At 46.5% G+C, this 19,356-nt stretch overlaps 1 protein-coding gene across 1 annotated transcript; it reads right to left on the reverse strand.

The window, feature by feature from the left end:
• Nucleotides 1-270: 270 nt before the first annotated feature.
• On the reverse strand, nucleotides 271-15,758 carry fev (FEV transcription factor, ETS family member). The gene is made up of 3 exons (XM_085984241.1): nucleotides 15,683-15,758; nucleotides 14,403-14,477; nucleotides 271-4,061 (listed from the first exon to the last, which is right to left on the reverse strand). Exons 1-3 carry the CDS (start codon nucleotides 15,756-15,758, stop codon nucleotides 3,523-3,525), a joined length of 690 nt encoding a protein of 229 aa, XP_085840367.1. The 3' UTR covers nucleotides 271-3,522.
• Nucleotides 15,759-19,356: the final 3,598 nt, after the last annotated feature.

The following is a 19,356-nucleotide window of genomic DNA, read 5'->3' on the forward strand; positions in this document are numbered from 1 at the left end:
ATAATTGGCAGAAAAGCCAGGGGGGAGATGAGGAGAATGTTTTTTATGCAGCAAGTTGTTATGATGTGGAACGCGCTGTCTCAAAAGCGTGGTGTGAGCAGATTCAATAATAACTTTCAAAAGGGAATTGGATATATACTTAAAAAAGAAAAAGTTGCGCGGCTGTGGGGAACGAGCAGGGGGACTGGGATTAATTGGATCCTGGTGTTTTATGTGCAAAGCAATTGTGATTTGCATCTGATTAAAGGGGGTTAAAGAACGTGCATCAACAACTTGTCACTTCATTTATTTCAAAACAGTCAATCAAACACATAAAACAACATCAATATGTACAAATAACTTAACACACACCTCTGAATTAGCTACTTTCTGAAATAACTTAAACACTTACAGAAGTACTATTGCTGTACAAGTCAGTGAGGGATGGAGAATCCTCTGTGCTCATTTCAATAACACTGTGAATTGAAACCGTACTGAGGGATCTTCAGGGCTGCAGTGTTAAGCTGTTGCCCAATGGGTTACAGGACCGACTTAGAGATAGTTTCCCCCCACTCCTTCCCCCGGCCTTTTCTCCTCTCCTGAAGATGCCAGCTCTTGGTGAGATACACTTTCACAGGCCCTCCGCCATCTCGCCCTATTGGCCATCCTTCGCGTGTGCGAGCCTAGGAGGTGAGTGTCGGCAGGACATGCAAGAAGCGATCAACCTCACGGCCCACCCAGATCCTGTCCCCCTCGTCCAATATCCACGCACGCATGCACTTTCCCATATAAAATTCTTACAGGGCTTGGCAGGTTAGACGCTGGGAGGATGCTTCCCCTGGCTGGGGAGTCTAGAACCAGGTGTCACAGTCTCAGGATAAGGGGTCGGCCATTTAGGACTGAGATGAGGGGAAATTTCTTCACTCAGAGGGTGGTGAATCTTTGGAATTCTCTACCCCAGAGGGCTGTGGGTGCTCAGTCGTTGAGTATATTCAAGACAGAGATTGAGAAATTTTTGGATACTGAGGGAATCAAGGGATATGGGGATAGTGTGGGAAGGTAAAGTTGAGGTAGAAGATCAGCCATGATCCTATTGAATTGTGCGGCAGGCTCGAAGGGCTGAATGGCCGACACCAGCTCCTATTTATTACGTTCTTATGTTTCCCCAGGAGCCACCAGCTAGCGATCAGGAGTAGGCTGATTTTGCCAATCCCTGGCCCAGAGGTGTTGCGACCAATTGAAAATGTGCCAACCTTTGACCTTCTTGACCTCAGCTTACCAAATACAGCCCAGGAATTGAACCTGCAAACATCTGGTCAGCACCAAGGAGTATTGACCCCCCCCCTGAACCTTCAGGGTTGGTGGAGGTGGGGGGTGGGGGGTGAGGTTGGAGGGTAAGGTTGGAGGGGGCGGTGGTGGAAGTTTAAGAGGGTGTCGTCACTGCACATTCCAGGTCACTCCCGCCTCACAAGGGACAATCACCAACTTTATACCAAGAAATTATGTTACATGGTAAGTTTTTGTTATTATTTTTACGTGAACATGGAGCCAGGAGTGCTCTTCCTGCCACTGCAGCAATACCGCAGGCCACAGGCAGCCCTCGCTGGCCCCCACCATCCGCTACCGATCGCCTCCCCCCGCCCAGGACTTAGCCGGAAGTCGCAGCATCCCGACGTTCAGCTCAGCTTCGCGGGCGAGCTGCCTGGGGGACAGGTGGTAGGTGTCCGCAGCGCGCCAGGCTAACTAAAATAAAGCCCGAGGCCCAACAATGATTAGGCCTCCAGCCTCAGGCCTACCTGCACCCAATCCGCACTGACCCAGAGCGAACTTCTACCCCGCTGTTCTTGCTCAATCAGGCATTTTGTTAAAATCTAAACGCTTCAACCCCGCCCCCCCCCCCCCCACACCCCCAGGCCTTTAACACTTGGGGAAAGCAACATTTCAGGGGGTGAAATTGGTCTTGCGGCGGTAGCACAAAAAGAAAGGGCGGTAGCGAATGGAGAAGGAAACCGGGCGGCGGGGCGGGCGGGGGTGTCAAACGGGCTGCCGATTCGTTGTCCTCCGTTTCGCGTCATCGCCCAAGGCCAGAAACTTCCTGAGCAGTTGCTTATTTCTTTTTTAATTGCAGTTTCCCAACAGCAGCCGAACACCTGGCGGAAAAAAAGTACAAAAACGGTATCTGGACCGTGGTAACCTTTTTTACGAGAGCCGTTAGCTTCAGGGAAATGTTGGCAGTGGGTTTTCGATGCGTGAGCCTCGAAATTACTTAACGGTGTTAACAGCCATTAGCAGTTTGTGTAACATTCTGGCGCCTGCTAGTTTAACACAGGCGAATAATCCGTATGGGTTAACGCCCCAACCCCCTGTTAAAACAGTAGACAGAGAATATCATAGGAATGCATGAAGTGTTTGGCCATTAATATTGGCAATGGTGACTCCCAAGCCTTGTGGGGTTTAATCGATGTACTTGTGTAAAATTCATTATTGGAGTTCTATTAACAAGGTTGTGAAACCAGAAGGCTAATGTCTTGAAAACTGACCTAAGGAGGTTTTACTCAGTACGTCAAGTAGGGCGGTACTGGAGGAAAGTAACACCTCTTCTCCCCCCACACAGCTGGACTCCTGCCTCAGAGACAGAGACATCAAAACCAGCGAATTTCTTAAAACCAAAATTAAGGGAGTCTCACTCCAAAGGAGCAACGCTTGACAGGTCTGTCGTTCGGATCATTCAGCATTATTACTGTGAAATTCTGGGCGCCAGCCTTTAGGAAGGATGTCAAAGCCTTAGAGAGGTTGCAGCAGAGATTTACCAGGGTGGTGCCAGGGGATGAGGGACTTCAGCTACGTGGAGAGACTGGAGAAGCTGGGGTTGTTCTCCTTAGAGCAGAGAAGGTTAAGGGGAGATTTAGTAGAAGTGTTCAAAATTATGAAGGGTTTTGATCGAGTAAATAAAGAGAAACTGTTTCCACTGGCAGGAGGGTCGGTAACCAGAGGACACAGATTTAAGATAATTGGCAAAAGAACCCAGGGAGAGAGGAAGATAATTTTTTTTACGCAGCGAGTTCATGTGATCTGGAATGCGCTGCCTGAAAGGACAGTGGAAGCAGATTCAACAATAACTTTCAAAAGGGAATTGGGCAAATACGTGAAGGGGAAATTTTTTTGCAGGGCTCTGGGGAAAGAGCAGGGGGGGAGTGGGACTAATTGGAGAGCTCTACCAAAGAGCCGGCACAGGAACGATGGGCCGAACGGCCTCCTTCTGTGCTGTATCATTCTATGATTCTAATGTAGGCTCAGTGTAATAATGCTGACTGCTCTGATTGCCATATGGTCACGACACTGGCTGGAGAAATTTAGCAGGCAGCGGTGTAAGGGTTAAACTCGTTCTGCAGCTCGGGTGCACTGAGAGTTTTCAGCTTGCAAACCATTTAATCAGCGGCAATGCAAGTCCTTTTTGCTTTTTTTTGCATTTGAGATTTGATCAGGATTAACAGCTCCGGTGCAAAATGGGGCTTTGCAAGCTCGCAGCCAGTGAAGTATCATTCAGTGATAGTGGTTGTTGATATTGTTGATGCTGGTGATGTTACTGATGCTGCCGAGGTGCGACCCGCCAACCGGATTGAAATGGGTCGGGGGCTGAAGACCGTGACCGGGGTACAGGGCGGGGGTTGACCCCGGCCAGTAGGAGAATCCCGAGGGGGAGACGTTGGACGTCATGAGGTTGAGCTTGGGGATCCCAGAGAAGGGGATGTGAGCCAGGTTGCTCTGGAACTTGTACAGTGCGTGCTCGGTAGCGGAGGGCTGGCAGACCTGGGCCAGCCCGTGGAAGTCGAACTTGTAGGCGTAGCGCTTGCCGTGGACTTTGGTCATGATGTTCTTGTCGTAGTAGTAGCGCAGCGCCCGGCTCAGCTTGTCGTAGTTCATGTTGGGCTTGCTCTTCCGTTCCCCCCACCGCCTGGCCACCTCGTCTGGGTCAATGAGCTTGAACTCGCCGTTGGTTCCTTCCCAAGCGATGCAGTTGACGTTACAGCTGTCGGACAGCAGCTCCAAGAGGAACTGCCACAGCTGGATCTGCCCACTGCCTATGAGGATAAATTAACTTAGTTAAAAAGAAAGAACTTGTGTTTCCATAGCAACTTTCATGCCCTCAGAAACATAGAAGATAGGAGCAGGAGTAGGCCATTCGGCCCCTCAAGCCTGTTCTGCCATACAATGAGATCATGGCTGATCATCCAAATTCAGTACCCTGTCCCTGCTTTCTCCCCATATCCCTTGATTCCCTTTAGCCTTAAGAAATATATCTAACTCCTTCTTGAATATATTTAATGAATTGGCCTCAACTGTCTTCTGTGGTAGAGAATTCCACAGGTTCACCACTCACTGGGTGAAGAAATTCCTCCTCATCTCTGTCCTAAATGGTTTACCCCTTATCCTTAGACTGTGACCCCTGGTTCTGGACTCCCCCGCCATCGGGAACAGCCTTCCTGCATCTAGTCTGTCTAGTCCTGTTAGAATTTTATAAGTTTCAATGAGCTCCCCTCTCATTCTTCTAAACTCTAGCGAATATAAGCCTAATCATAGAAACATAGAAACATAGAAGATAGGAGCAGGAGTAGGCCATTCGGCCCCTTGAGCCTGTTCCGCCATTCAATGAGATCATGGCTGATCATCCAAACTCAGTACCCTGTCCCTGCCTTCTCCCCATATCCCTTGATTCCCTTAAGCCTTAAGAAATATATCTAACTCCTTCTTGAATATATTTAATGAATTGGCCTCAACTGCCTTCTGTGGTAGAGAATGCCACAGGTTCACCACTCTCTGGGTGAAGAAATTCCTCGTCATCTCTGTCCTAAATGGCTTACCCCTTATCCTTAGACTGTGACCCCTGGTTCTGGACTCCCCCGCCATCGGGAACAGCCTTCCTGCATCTAGTCTGTCTAGTCCTGTTAGAATTTTATAAGTTTCAATGAAATCCCCTCTCATTCTTCTAAACTCTAGCGAATATAAGGCTAATCGACACAATCTCTCTCCATGCATCATTCCTGCCATCCCAGGTATCAGTCAGGACATCCCAAAGCCCTTTACAGCCAATGAAGTACTTTTTTTTTGACGTGTAGTCACTTGTTGTAATGTAGGAAATGCGGCCGCCAAATTAAACACACAGCAAGATCCCACAAACAGCAATGAGGTAATGACCAGATAATCTGGTTTTTTTTTAGTGATACTGGTTGTGGGTTAAATATATTGGCCAATTCCCCTGCATAATAGTGCCATGAGATCTTTTACAGCCAGCTGAGAGAGCAGACTGGGCCTCAGTTTAACGTCTCATCTGAAAGACGGCACCTCCAACAGTGCAGCGCTCCCTCAGCGCTGCACCGGGAGCGCCAAGCCTAGATTTATGTGTGTAAGTCTCCGGAGTGGAAACTGAACCCACAACTTTCTGACTCAGAGGCGAGAGTGCAACTCACTGGGCCACGGCTGGCACAGTTAAACTAGTGATTGATCTTCATCAATGTCCTAAACCACTCTCCCACAGCTTCCCTTCACCCTTCCCCCCCCCGCCCCCCCCAATGGCTCAGTGGTTTAAAGCACAATCCAATGTGGTACTGAGCCATAGAGACCAGGAAGGTCACCAGATCATCATCTGGTCTGCACTTAGTTAAACCCTTTCAGTTGGGGCAATAGAATTGGCCTCAGTTTCCGCAGTGTAAGGTGCACATACATCACTTTTGCAGGAGAAAAAGGGGAAAGAATGTAAGAGAAAGAGAGCGAGAAAGAAAGAAAGAGCAAGAAAGAAATCTTTGCGTTTATACAGCATGTTATTATGGCAAAGTATACCAAAATGTTTCATATACAATGAATTACTTTGAAGTACAGTGAATTGCAAAGGATATTCAGTACCCATAGGGGAAGCATTTGATGGTGCCTGTCTTACATAGAAACATAGAAACATAGAAGATAGGAGCAGGAGTAGGCCATTCGGCCCCTCGAGCCTGCTCCGCCATTCAATGAGGTCATGGCTGATCATCTAAATTCAGTACCCTGTCCCTGCCTTCTCCCCATATCTCTTGATCCCTTTAGTCTTAAGAAATATATCCAACTCCTTCTTGAATATATTTAATGAATTGGCCTCAACTGCCTTCTGTGGTGGAGAATTCCACAGGTTCACCACTCTCTGGGTGGAGAAATTCCTCCTCATCTCAGTCCTAAATGGCTTACCCCTTATCCTTAGACTGTGACCCCTGGTTCTGGACTCCCCCGCCATCGGGAACATCCTTCCTGCATCTTACACAATCAGGTTTTAAAGGAGAAGGTCACATTAAAAAATATACACTGTTGTTAACAATGCAAAGCTTTCCATCTAAGATCTACAAAGGAGATTCTCTGCAGTGTACAAAGAATAGGTTGTGATTCTCTGAGTCACTCCTGAATCTTGGCCATCTTGGGACCGTACTGAGGACACTACAGTCTCAGACATCTCCCACTTGCCCCCCACCCCCCCACCTCACTACCCCACCTCCATACCTAGCATCCTGATCCTGTTACCATGGCACTGAATTGTACAGCAATGAATTTAGAAAGGGATAAAGGTCCATTGTCACATCCCAAACTGCTCCTCACCCAGACATCACACAGGGGTCATGGTGGCCAAACCTCGCCCCAGCATCCCTGACCCCATTTTCCACGGCACCACATTGTACATAAATAGATTTAGATGTAGTAATAGATAGAAGCCTCATTGTCACATCTCTGACAACAACAACACCTTGCATTTATCTAGCACTTTTAACGTGATTAAAAACGTCCCAAGGCGCTTCACAGAAGCGTTATCAGATCAAATTTCACACCGAGCCACATAAGGAGATATTAGGACCGGTGACCAAAAGCTTGGTCAAAGAGGTAGGTTTAATGGAGCGTCTTAAAGGAGGAGGGAGGGGCGGAGAGGTTTAGGGAGGGAATTCCAGAGCTTAGGGTCCAGGCTGCTGAAGGCACGGCCACCAATGGTGGAGCGATGAAAAAACGAGATGCGGCAGAGTCCAGAATTGGAGGAGCGCAGAGACCTCGGAGGGTTGGAGGGGTGGGGGAGGTTACAGAGATAGGGAGGGGGGGGCGAGGCGAGGCCCTGGGTCACTTGAAACTGTCTGAAATAGCTCTTAAACTGAGAGGCCAGATGGTACCACAAGGCAGTGCTGTGTTTCTACTGTGAATGGCCAGCATTGTCCAAAGAGAGTAGTTGTCACAGTGTGGCAAGCACTGCACAACCTCCCTAAACCCTACTCTCCCCTCATATCCATACTTCATATATGCTCTGCTCTTAGCCCCATGTGAATCAAATTTAAAAATATAATCCACCTCGGAAGGATGGAAGGCTGAATGAACAACAACAACTTGTATTTATATAGCGCCTTTAACGTAGTAAAACATCCCAAGGTGCTTCACAGGAGTGTTATAAAACAAAATTTGGCACTGAGCTATACAAGGAGAAATTAGGGCAGGTGACCAAAAGCTTGGTCGAAGAGATAGGTTTTAAGGAGCGTCTTAAAGGATGAAAGAGAGGTAGCGAGGCGGAGAGGTTTAGGAAGCGAATTCCAGAACTTAGGGCCTTGGCAACTGAAGGCACGGCTACCAATGGTTGAACAATTAAAATCAGGGATGCTTTAGAGGCCAGAATTAGAGGAGCGCAGATATCTCGGGGTGGGGGGGTTGTAGAGCAGGAGGCGATTACAGAGATAGGAAGGGGCGAGGCCATGGAGGGATTTGAAAACAAGGGTGAGAATTTTAAAATTAAGGCGTTGCTTAACCAGGAGCCAATGTAGGCCGGCAAGCACAGGGGTGATGGGTGAACGGGAGTTGGTGTGAGTTAGGACACGGGCAGCCGTGTTTTGGATGACCTCAAGTTTAAATAGAAAGTCTGTGCGTGGGAGAGAAAAAGATAAAAAGAAAAAACAGTCATAGAATCATAGAAACTTACAGCACAGAAGGAGGCCATTCGGCCCGTCGTGTCTGTGCTGGCTCTTTGAAAGAGCGATCATGCTCAGTCCCACATCCCCACTTTTTGTCCGCAACCCTGTAAGTTCCTCATCCTCGAGTACCCATCCAACTCCCTTTTAAAATTATTTATGGACTCGGCTTCCACCACCTTTCCAGATAAAGCGTTCCAGATCCCGACAACGCTCTGAGTGAAAAATTTCTCCTCATCTCCCCGCTAGATCTTTTGCCAATGATTTTAAATCTATGACCTCTGGTTATTGACCCACTCACCAGGGGGAATAGTTTTTCTCTCTCTCCTCTTTCAAAACCTCTCATCATCTTGAAAACCTCAACTAGGTCACCTCTTAAACTTTTCTGTTCCAAGGAGAACAGTCCTAACCTTTCCAACCTCTCCTCATAACGAAAGTCCCTCGTCCCTGGTAACATCCTGGTGTACCTCCTCTGTACCCTTTCTAATGCCTTTACATCTTTCCAGAAATGAGGTGCCCAGAATTGTCCAACATAACAGATTGGCCCAGTAATTCACAGAAATCACAGAAATCACAGAAACCTCACAGTACAGATAGAGGCCATTTCGGCCCATCGAGCCTGCACCGACACATATCCCACCCGATCCCCGTAACCCCTACACCAACATGTATCCCACCCTATCCCCACGTATTTAATCCCCCTAACACTAAGGGTCAATTTTTATCATAGCCAATCAACCTAACCTGCACATCTTTGGACTGTGGGAGGAAACCGGAGCACCCGGAGGAAACCCACGCAAACACGGGGAGAATGTGCAAACTCCACACAGACAGTCACCCGAGGCCGGATTCGAACCCGGGTCCCTGGCGCTGTGAGGCAACAGTGCTAACCACTATGCCACCATGCTGCCCTGTCACAACGCGTGAGTACGGATGGGGTACTCACGCATGTGCCCGGAGGAATTGCCGGTTTTCAGCATGCACAGCGCATGCGCTGAAAACCGGCATTTCCTGTCCTCTGACCCAAGGGGTTAAGAGGCAGAATGCGTGCGACTGCACAGGCAGTGCGTGCGCAGTGAAATTCCTTTTTTTTTTCAGAGTTGCCCGAGTGTAAAGGCCTCCGGTCTTTACGCGTGGAAAGACCAGACGTAAGTATTTAGTTTTTCAGGTAAGTGGGCTTTTAGTACAATGTAGAATTTTTTTTCCACAGGTTTGTTATTTTTAAAGAATTTACAGGATGGTAAGTTTAGTTTTAGACCCTATTTTTTAAAAATGTATTTTTTTCAAAAAATTGATTAATTGTTTAAAACATTTTTTTACACTTATTTATAGTTAATATAATCAGTGGGATGTTTTTTAAAATTTTATTTAAAGTTAAAGTAGTGTTTTGGCAGCCCATACTTTTCATGAGTTTGACAGCTCTTACTGTCAAACTCATGAATGAGTTTCCCCTCCCCTGATTGGCTGCACAGTGCTCACCTGATCCCAGCCGGCACATCGCACTAACTACGCCATTGGATCAGGTAAGCACATCGCGCCGACATCTGAACCGGGCCTGTGACAGGAAATGCAAGCAGGCCCGGGCTTCAGATGTTGGCGCGCAGGGTGAGTGCACATCGGGGGCTTGCACGCGCGGCAAGCCCCCGATCCTAATTTCAGGGCCATTGTATTATTTACACACATGTTGTAGCTTTAGAAAGTGCCCAAGTTAGAAATACTCTAGAAACACACACACACACACACACACACACACACACCCCTAAGTTTTCTGATCAAAATGTCAACATTGACTCCGTGGGTTATTGTCAGTATTATGATTGCTAAACATATGATAGAGTGTATTTCCACATCTTAATTTGATTTTTTAAAAGTGAGTTGAATTTTGAAAGGAAACAGAAAGCTTCAAATTATCACCTGATTATTAACTCTGCTTTGTTGATAGTCACAAAATATAAACATTTTAATTACTGACATCTGATGAACAGAGAGACAACACATAAATAAATGCAGATAAAGGGAATGGGACAGACAGACAGAAACAGAGAGAGACAAACAGAGATACACTTCCAAGAACCAAGAACAAAACACCAAATGTAATGTTTATTGTGATTTCTTATAAGCCAGTGCCGTGGGACCTGGAAACCCATCCCACCCCATAGGGCTGACAGGTCCATGGTCTCCCCACTGCTGACAGACACCAGTGACAGAAATCCCACATTCCACCCCTCTTCAGGTTCGCCCTCCACAGTGATATCAAACCAAAGGCTCTTCCCCATGCTGCCAAGCCCCAGCAGTGCCACCATAGTGTTGTTAAACCCACAGCCCCCACTTCGGGAGAAAGCCCTGAACTATCCTCCAGTGCTTCCAAAACCCAGGATCCTCCCTCAGTGCTTCCAAAACCCCAAACCATCCCGCACTGTTCCTGTTAATCTTAAATAACACTATCCTTATTGGTGACTGTTCCTCATGACCCTTATTAACCCTAACCCGAGTGGTGACTGTTTCTGGTAACCCTTATTAACCCTAACTCTACCGGTGACTGTTTCTGGTAAACCTTATTAACTCTAACTCTACTGGTGACTGTTTCTGGTAACCCTTATTAACCCTAACTCTACTGGTGACTGTTTCTGGTAACCCTTATTAACACTAACTCTACTGGTGGCTGTTTCTGGTAACCCTTATTAACACTAACTCTACCAGTGCCTGTTTCTGGTAACCCTTATTAACTCCAACTCTGCTGGTGACTGTTTCTGGTAACCCTTATTAACACTAACTCTACTGGTGACTGTTCCTGGTAACCCTTATTAACCCTAACTCTACCGGTGACTGTTTCTGGCAAACCTTATTAACTCTAACTCTACTGGTGACTGTTTCTGGTAACCCTTAATAACCCTAACTCTACCGGTGACTGTTTCTGGTAACCCTTATTAACTCCAACTTTGCTGGTGACTGTTTCTGGTAACCCTTATTAACCGCAACCCTACTGGTGACTGTTCCTGGTAACCCTTATTAACCCTAACTCTACTGGTGACAGAAACATAGAAACATAGAAGACAGGAGCAGGAGTAGGCCATTTGGCCCCTCGAGCCTGCTCCGCCATTCAATGAGATCATGGCTGATCATCCAAATTCAGTACCCTGTCCCTGCCTTCTCCCCATATCCCTTGATCCCTTTAGCCTTAAGAAATATATCTAACTCCTTCTTGAATGTATTTAATGAATTGGCCTCAACTGCCTTCTGTGGTAGAGAATTCCACAGGTTCACCACTCTCTGGGTGAAGAAATTCCTCCTCATTTCTGTCCTAAATGGCTTACCCCTTATCCTTAGACTGTGACCCCTGGTTCTGGACTCCCCGACCATCGGGAACATCCTTCCTGCATCTAGTCTGTCTAGTCCTGTTAGAATTTTATAAGTTTCAATGAGATCCCCTCTCATTCTTCTAAACTCCAGCGAGTATAAGCCCAATCGACCCAATCTCTCCTCATACGTCATTCCTGCCATCCCAGGTATCAGTCTGGTGAGTCTTTGTTGCACTCCCTCCATGGCAAGAACATCCTTCCTCAGATAAGGTGACCAAAACTGCACACAATTCTCAAGGTGTGGTCTCACCAAGGCCCTGTACAACTGCAGCAAGACATCATTGTTCCTGTACTTGAACCCTCTCGCTACGAAGGCCAACATACCATTTACCTTCTTAACCGCCTGCTGCACCTGCATGCTTACCTTCAGCGACTGGTGCACAAGGACACCCAGGTCTCGTTGCACTTCCCCTTCTCCCCCTCTATTGCTGTTCTGATAATAATCTGCCTTCCTGTTTTTGCCACCAAAGTGGATAACCTCGCACTTATCCACATTATACTGCATCTGCCATGCATCAGCCCAATCACCCAACCTGTCAATATCATACTAGAGTTTCTCTGCATCCTCCTCGCAGCACACACGCCCACCCAGCTTTGTGTTGTCTGCAAACTTGGAGATATTGCATCTAGTTCCCTCGTCTAGATGATTAATATATATTGTGAATAGCTGGGGTCCTAGGACAGATCCCTGTGGTACCCCACTAGTCACTGCCCTCCACTCGGAAAAAGACTCGTTTATTCCAACTCTTTGCTTCCTGTCTGCCAACCAATTCTCTATCCAAGTCAGTACCTTGCCCCCAATCCCATGTGCCTTAACTTTACACGCTAATCTCTTATGCGGGACCTTATCGAAAGCCTTCTGAAAGTCCAAATACACCACATCCACTGGTTCTCCCTTATCAATTTTACCAGTTACATCCTCAAAAAATTCCAGTAGATTAGTCAAGCACAATTTACCTTTTGTAAATCCATGTTGACTTTGTCCGATCCTGTCACTGGTTTCCAAGAGCTCTGCTAGTACATCTTTTATAATGGACTCTAGCATTTTCCCCACTACCGATGTCAGGCTTACCGGTCTATAATTCCCCATTTTCTCTCTACCACCTTTTTTGAATAGTGGGGTAACATTAGCTACCCTCCAATCCATGGGAACTGTTCCAGAGTCTATAGAATTTTGGAAGATGACCAGCAATGCATCTACTATTACTAGGGCCACTTTCTTACGTACCCTAAGATGTAGATTATCAGGCCCTGGGGATTTATCGGCCTTCAATCCCGTCAATTTCCCTAACACCATTTCCCTACAAATACTGATTTCTTTCAGTTCCTCCCTCTCATTAGACCCTATGTTCCCCGACATCTCTGGGAGGTTATTTGTGTCCTCCTTTGTGAAGACAGAACAAAAGTATGTATTTAATTGGTCTGCCATTTCTTTGTTCCCCATTATAAATCCCCCTGATTCTGACTGCAAGGGACCTACGCTTGACTTCACCAATCTTTTTCTCTTCACATAGCTATAGAAGCTTTTACAGTCTGTTTTTATGTTCCCTGCAAGCTTACTCTCATACTCTATTTTCCCCCTCTTAATTAATCCCTTTGTCCTCCTTTGTTGAATCCTAAACTGCTCCCAATCCTCAGGTTTGCTGCTTTTTCTGGCCAATTTATATGTCCTCTCCTTGGATCTTATGCTATCCCTAATTTCCCTTGTTAGCCACAGTTGATTCACCTTTTTTGTTTTATTTTTATGCCAAAAAGGGATGAACAAATTCTGTAGTTCATCCATGTGATCTTTAAATGTTTGCCATTGCCTATCCACCGTCAACCATTTGAGTGACACTCCCCAATCAATCCTACCCAACTTGCACCTCATACCATCATAGTTTCCTTTATTTAAATACAGGACCCTAGTCTCTGAGTCAAATACTTCACTCTCCATCTTAGTGAAGAATTCTATCATATTATGATCGCTCTGCCCCAAGGGGCCTCGCACAACAAGATTGCTAATTATTCCTTTCTCATTACATAATACCCAGTCTAAAATGGCCTGATCTCTAGTTGGTTCCTCAACACATTGGTCCAGGAAACCATCCTGTATACACTCCAGGAATTCCTCCTCCACAGTATTGTTACTAATTTGGTTAGCCCAATCTATATGTAGATTAAAGTCACCCATGATGACTGCTGTGCCCTTATTGCACGTGTCTCTAATTTCCCATTTAACGCCATCCTCGACCTCCGCATTACTGTTCCTGGCAACCCTTATTAACCCTAACCCTACTGGTGACTGTTCCTGGTAACCCTTATTAACCCTAACCCTACCGGTGACTGTTTCTGGTAATCCTTATTAACCCTAACCCTACCGGTGACTGTTCCTGGTAACCCTTATTAACCCTAACCCTACTGGTGACTGTTCCTGGTAATCCTTATTAACCCTAACCCTACTGGTGACTGTTCCTGGTAATCCTTATTAACCCTAACCCTACTGGTAACTGTTCCTGGTAGCCCTTATTAACCCTAACCCTACTGGTGACTGTTCCTGGTAACCCTTATTAACCCTAACCCTACTGGTGACTGTTCCTGGTAACCCTTATTAACCCGAACTCTACTGGTGACTGTTCCTGGTAATCCTTATTAACCCTAACCCTACTGGTGACTGTTCCTGGTAACCCTTATTAACCCTAACCCCACTGGTGACTGTTTCTGGTAACCCTTATTAACCCTAACCCTAATGATAATTGTTCCTGGTAACCCTTATTAATCCTAATCCTGGTGTTGACCATTCCTGGTAACCCTTATTAACCCTAACCCTAATGGTGACCATTCCTGGTAACCCTTATTAACCCTAACCCTACTGGTGACTGTTCTAGCTAACCTTAACTAAGTCTATCCCTAACGGTGACTGTTCCTGGTAACCCTAACTAACCCTAACCCGAATGGTGACTGCTCCTAGTAACTCTATGCCGGTTGCTGATCGCACTAATCCTAACCCCGGTGGCGAGGCTATCCCGAATAAAGAGTGAGTCGGATACAGAGCTGCGGGTACACACGCGTGTTCCAGCGATGTCCAGCCCCTCTCAGTCCCGAATAACCCTGGTGTCCTTACCTTTCTGTACTCCGGAGCTGAGCGCTCCCCAGGTCCCGTGCTTGCCGTCCTTCAGAAGGTTGTCATGCGTTGTATCTGGGAGAGAAATAGGAGTTCATAAAATAAGCACCAAAAAAATGTCAAAACCCTGAAAATATTATCCGCATCCTCGGATAACTTATAATAATCTCCCACAATCTCCTTAAAGTTTTGTGAATGGTATTAAAATATTAAAATATAGTTCAACATTTTACTAATGTACAGTAAAGTCTGGACTGTATCTCTCTCTCTCACACACCGATATTTCCCTGACTTTCTATTTCTGGAGTTTGCCTTTCCCGAATCCAGGAAACACGTTCAGGAAAAGACGGCAAACTCACTTCCGACATCAGAAGCCTTTTTCTTTATAAAACGGCTGAAGCGAAAGAGAGAGAGCGGGAGAGTGAAATCGACATGGGAGGAAAGACACATGGAGAGCTTGGGGTAGAAGAGAGAGAGAGAGACAGCTGGAGCCGGCTAAAGAGAGGGAGAAATCATTCCAGACAGAAGAGGGAGAGAGAGAAACTTGAAGACAGCAAAAGAGAGTGCGAGAGAGAGAGAGAGAACTCAGGACAGCGAAGGAGAGAGGTAGGACAAGGAGTGAAGGAGACAGGACCAGAGACAGCGAAGGTGTGTGAGATACAAGACCAGTGACAGTGAGAGAGAGAGAGAGAGAGGATCAATAGCAGCCAAGGAGAGTAAGGACCAGAAACAGTGACAGTGAGAGAGAGAGAGAGAGAGAATTCAAGATAGGCAAGGAAAGAAAAATAGGTCTAGCGATATTGAGGGAGAGAGGATATAGATAGGATGAGAAATAGCAGGAAGATGGGTCTGGGCATCGGAGGAGCGAGAGATGGGGCCGGAGACAGCAAAGGAGAGAGATGTGACTGGAGGCAGTGGAGAGAGGGGCAGAAAGAGAGAGAGAGAGAGGAAGAACTGGAGGCTGCTAAAGAGAGAGCAAAATATGACTTCAAACAGAAAAGAGAGACAGGACCAAGGATAGAGAGAGAAAATAGAGACAGGAAGGGAGAGAGAACGAGAGGCAGTGAAGAAGAGGAAACAAACTGGACACGGGGAAGGTGAAACTAGACAGAGAGGAAATGATACAGAAAGGAGAGAGTTGGAGACAGAGAAGGAGAAAGAGTTGGAGAGAGAGGAGGAGAGAGAGACAGGGACGGAGAGAGAGTTGGAGACAGGGAAAGCGATAGTTGGGGAGAGGGAAGGGGAGAGTTAGGACAGGGAATGGGAGGGGGGTGTTGTACCTGGCAGGTACATGTTTAACATCAGATTATATCCGGCGGGGTTGAGAGCCGATCCACAGCTTGCTGCTTGTTTCATGGCGAGTCTGGGATCAAAAGCGGCTCCCAAACACCATCGGGAGGCTTTTAATAAATTAAAAAACTAGTGATTCACCCTCCCCTCCCGACCCGGTGTGAAATGTAAGGCTGGGAGAGAGTTGCGAGGCAACAGTCTGGATATCAGGAGTACAGAACAATGCTCAGAGAGTAATTTCCTGAAAGATTGGGACTGGCTGGGTGGATTAATTAAAACAGCAATTTAACATTGTCAGAGAGACGCGTCTCGGCAATAAAATCTCCAGCCCCGATCGCTCGGCTCCACCGAAGAATTAAACGCTTATCAAAACTCCATCGCCTTTTAATAAAACTCTCGTTCTAGTCGCGCTGATTCGCCCGGTTTCTATGAAGTGCTGAAGTGCCGGCTTTGACGGGGCTGCACTTTCCGCTCCTTTAACTCTGTGCAAACAGATTCGCGTGTCCCAGCCTCTCCCTCCCAATATTGACTCTATTCCGGGTGCCTGAACCTGGGAAAACAAACCAGGGTCCGATAGGAAATGAGCCGGAAACTTGCTTTCTGATTTTATTACATATAATTTCTAATCCTTAGCTGTTTGCAAGGACGCTGGGGTTAAAAAGAAAGGCTTGCATTTAGATAGCGCCTTTCACCACCCCCACCTGACGCCTCAAAGCGCTTTACGGCCAATGAAGTACTTTGTTGAAGTGTAGTCACTGTTGTAATGTAGGAAAGGCCAATTTGCGCACAGCAAGCTCCCACAAACAGCAATGTGATAACGACCAAATAATGTGTTTTTTTTTAGTGAGGTTGATTGAGGGATAAATATTTGCCGGGACACCGGGAATAACTCCCCCCCCCCCTCCCTGCTCTTCTTCAAATAGTGGCCATGGGATCTTTTACATCCACCCGAGAGAGCAGACGGGGTCTGGGTTTAACGTCTCATCTGAAAAACAGCACCTCCGACAGAGCAGCACTCCCCTGCCTGGAGTGGAATGTTGGCTTAAATTGTTGTGCTCAAGTCTCAGTGGAGTGGGATTTGAACGCACAGCCTTCTAACCCAGAGACAAGAGTGCTACCCACTGAGCCACAGCTGACAGGGGTTGTATTTTTTATATATAAGTGTTAAAGGGGATGAAATAGGTGAATTAGATTCCCAAACGCCTGGTACAAATCCAGGGATTCCAAGTAATGAAATTGGACTCTGATTTATATATAATCTCCATAACCCTGTGACTCTGGTTATGGGGGGGGGGGGCGGTAGCAGCCCCCCTTTTTACTCTCTTGGCCGGCTTCCCATCTTCCACCCTCGGCTCATCCAAAGCTCTGGTGCCCCTATCGCAACTCGCACCGAGTCCCGTTCACCCATCACCCCCTGTGCTCGCTGACATACATTGGCTCCCAGGTAAGCAACGCCTTCTGTTCAAATCCTTCCATGGACTCACCCCTCCCTATCTCTGCAACCTCCTCCAGCTCTAATACCCTCCGAGATCTCGGCGCTCCTCCATTTTGGCCTCCTGCACATTGCCGGTTTCCATCGCTCCAAAATTGGCATTCGTGCCTTCAGCTGCCTAGACCCTAAGCTCTGGAATTCCCTCCCTAAACCTCTCTGCCTCTCTTTCGCCCTTTAAGACGCTCCTTAAAACCTGCCTCTTTGGCCAAGCTTTTAGTCATCTACCCTAATATCTCCTTATGTGGCTCGGTGTCAAATTTTATCTGATAACACTTTTGTGACGGATGTTTTACTATGTTAAAGGCGCTATATAAATGCAAGTTGCTGTTGTTTTGCACCTTATAGGTAAGGCCAGTGGGGTCACGTTTTCAGGGAAGTAATGACAGAATTATATTCCCAAAAGCTCCCGTAAAAATCCTGGAATGGTGTGTAATTAAAAACTATGTTTGAATTAGTCAGTCACCCTAAATCCCTGATCCCAACTGTGGGCACCCCTCGCAATTGAGCAGAAGTGGTCAGTTTATGAGATGGGACAACAGGTAGAAATTAGACACAATAATTAACATTGATCCCTTGTTGATGGCTCTGGTTAGTTACAGGAAATAAGCAATAACATTTTTTGAAATCCTTTCCTCTGTTCCTGCTGAATTGGAGCTTAGAAGGTTAGGTTGTGAGGACAGGTTGCATAAACTTGGCTTGTCATCCCTTGAGTGTAGGAGATTGAGGGGTGAAGTAATTGAGGTGTTTAAAATGTTAAACGAATTTGAGAGAGGTAGATTCAGAGAAGCTATTTGCTCTGGTGGGGGAATCAAGAAACAGGGGGCATAATCTTAAAATGAGAGCTAGGCCATACAGGAAGGAAATCAGGAAGCACTTCTTCACACAAAGGGTAGTGGAAATCTGGAACTCTCTCCCCCAAAAGGTTATGGATGCTGGGAGGACAATTGGAGCTTTCAAAACTGAGAGGGGTAGGTTTTTGTTGCCTAAGGGTATCGAGGTATATGGAGCAAAGGCGGGTAAATGGGATTGAGTTACAGCTCAGCCATGATCTCATTGAATGGCGGAGCAGGCTCGAGGGGCACAATGGCCTACTCCTGTTCCTATGAATTTATTATGATTTGGCATCATTTCTGGTTAACTTTTGTTGGCACATTAAATATTTGGTCAGTCGGTTTACGTGTATCATAGAAGGTTTTATTTTGGCTAAAGAAGTCTGGGTATTGAAATTAAATTGAGGTGGATGTTGGTTACTAAACTGATTTTAATATTCTTTGCAACCCAACAGGGTCTGTACAACACCTGCAAATCGGTGCCAATAAAACAGAAAATAGAGGCAACGGTTGCTGACTAACTCCTGAAGTAGGAAATAGGAGCAGATTGAGTCCGATTGACCCACCAGAAGATAGCTTATATATAGGATTATTATTTCAACGGTGCAGTGAGTGGGACTAACTATATCCCAGTTCCTCCAATTCCGGCCTCTTGCGCATCCCCGATTTTAATCGCCCCACCATTGGCACCCTCTGGAATTCCCTCCCTAAACCTCTCCACCTCTCTCCTTCCTTCTTTAAGACGCTCCTTCAAACCTTCCTCTTTGACCGAACATTTGGCCATCTGTCCGAATATCTCCTTATGTGGCTGGGCGTCAAATGTTGTTTGACAATGGTTCCTGTGAGGCGCCTTGGGACGTTTTTACAACATTAAAGGCGCTGTATAAATATAAGTTGTGGTTGGTGTTATGAGAGAGAGAGAGCGAGAGACAGTCCCATTCAACTGCCCAGTTAACAACAATCAGCTGGATGGACAGAGGATATGCTGCTGTTTCCCTGCAGTCTGTGGGTGTGTGTCCTATTGCTTATTCCTACCTGCAATGAATTAACGACAGTAAACGAATAGGCCGTCGGAAGAAAATATTGAGTTTCCAGCCCAATGTCAAATCTCTGGAGCAGGAGAGATTGGACCCCGTGTAACAGGGCGCCCGGGTAATGTCAATGGACCGTTCCCGTGTCTAAATGAACAGAAATTGAATGAACTCCCTGTTTATTGCTAGAATTTCACCCCCACTCCCCCCCTCCCTCTTCAAATCCCCGTACATTGTCGGCATTTCTGCTCCCCAGATTCTGCCGGAGCCGTTCCTTGGTGTATTAATTCCCGAGTTATTTCTTTCAGATT

The sequence above is a fragment of the Somniosus microcephalus genome, chromosome 4 (assembly GCF_052327205.1).
Source record: "Somniosus microcephalus isolate GS21.2 chromosome 4, FLI_Smic_1.0, whole genome shotgun sequence".
In the NCBI taxonomy this organism is placed as follows: Eukaryota; Metazoa; Chordata; class Chondrichthyes; order Squaliformes; family Somniosidae; genus Somniosus; species Somniosus microcephalus.

Bases quoted from the DNA above. Each gene is read 5' to 3' on its own strand.
- fev (XM_085984241.1), bottom strand. From the start codon at position 15,758: ATGAAACAAGCAGCAAGCTGTGGATCGGCTCTCAACCCCGCCGGATAT. The intron at 14,478-15,682 runs GTACAACACCCC...TTTCTCTCCCAG, and splicing joins GTTAAACATGTACCTGCCAG to ATACAACGCATGACAACCTT. The intron at 4,062-14,402 runs GTAAGGACACCA...TTATCCTCATAG, and splicing joins CAGCTCCGGAGTACAGAAAG to GCAGTGGGCAGATCCAGCTG.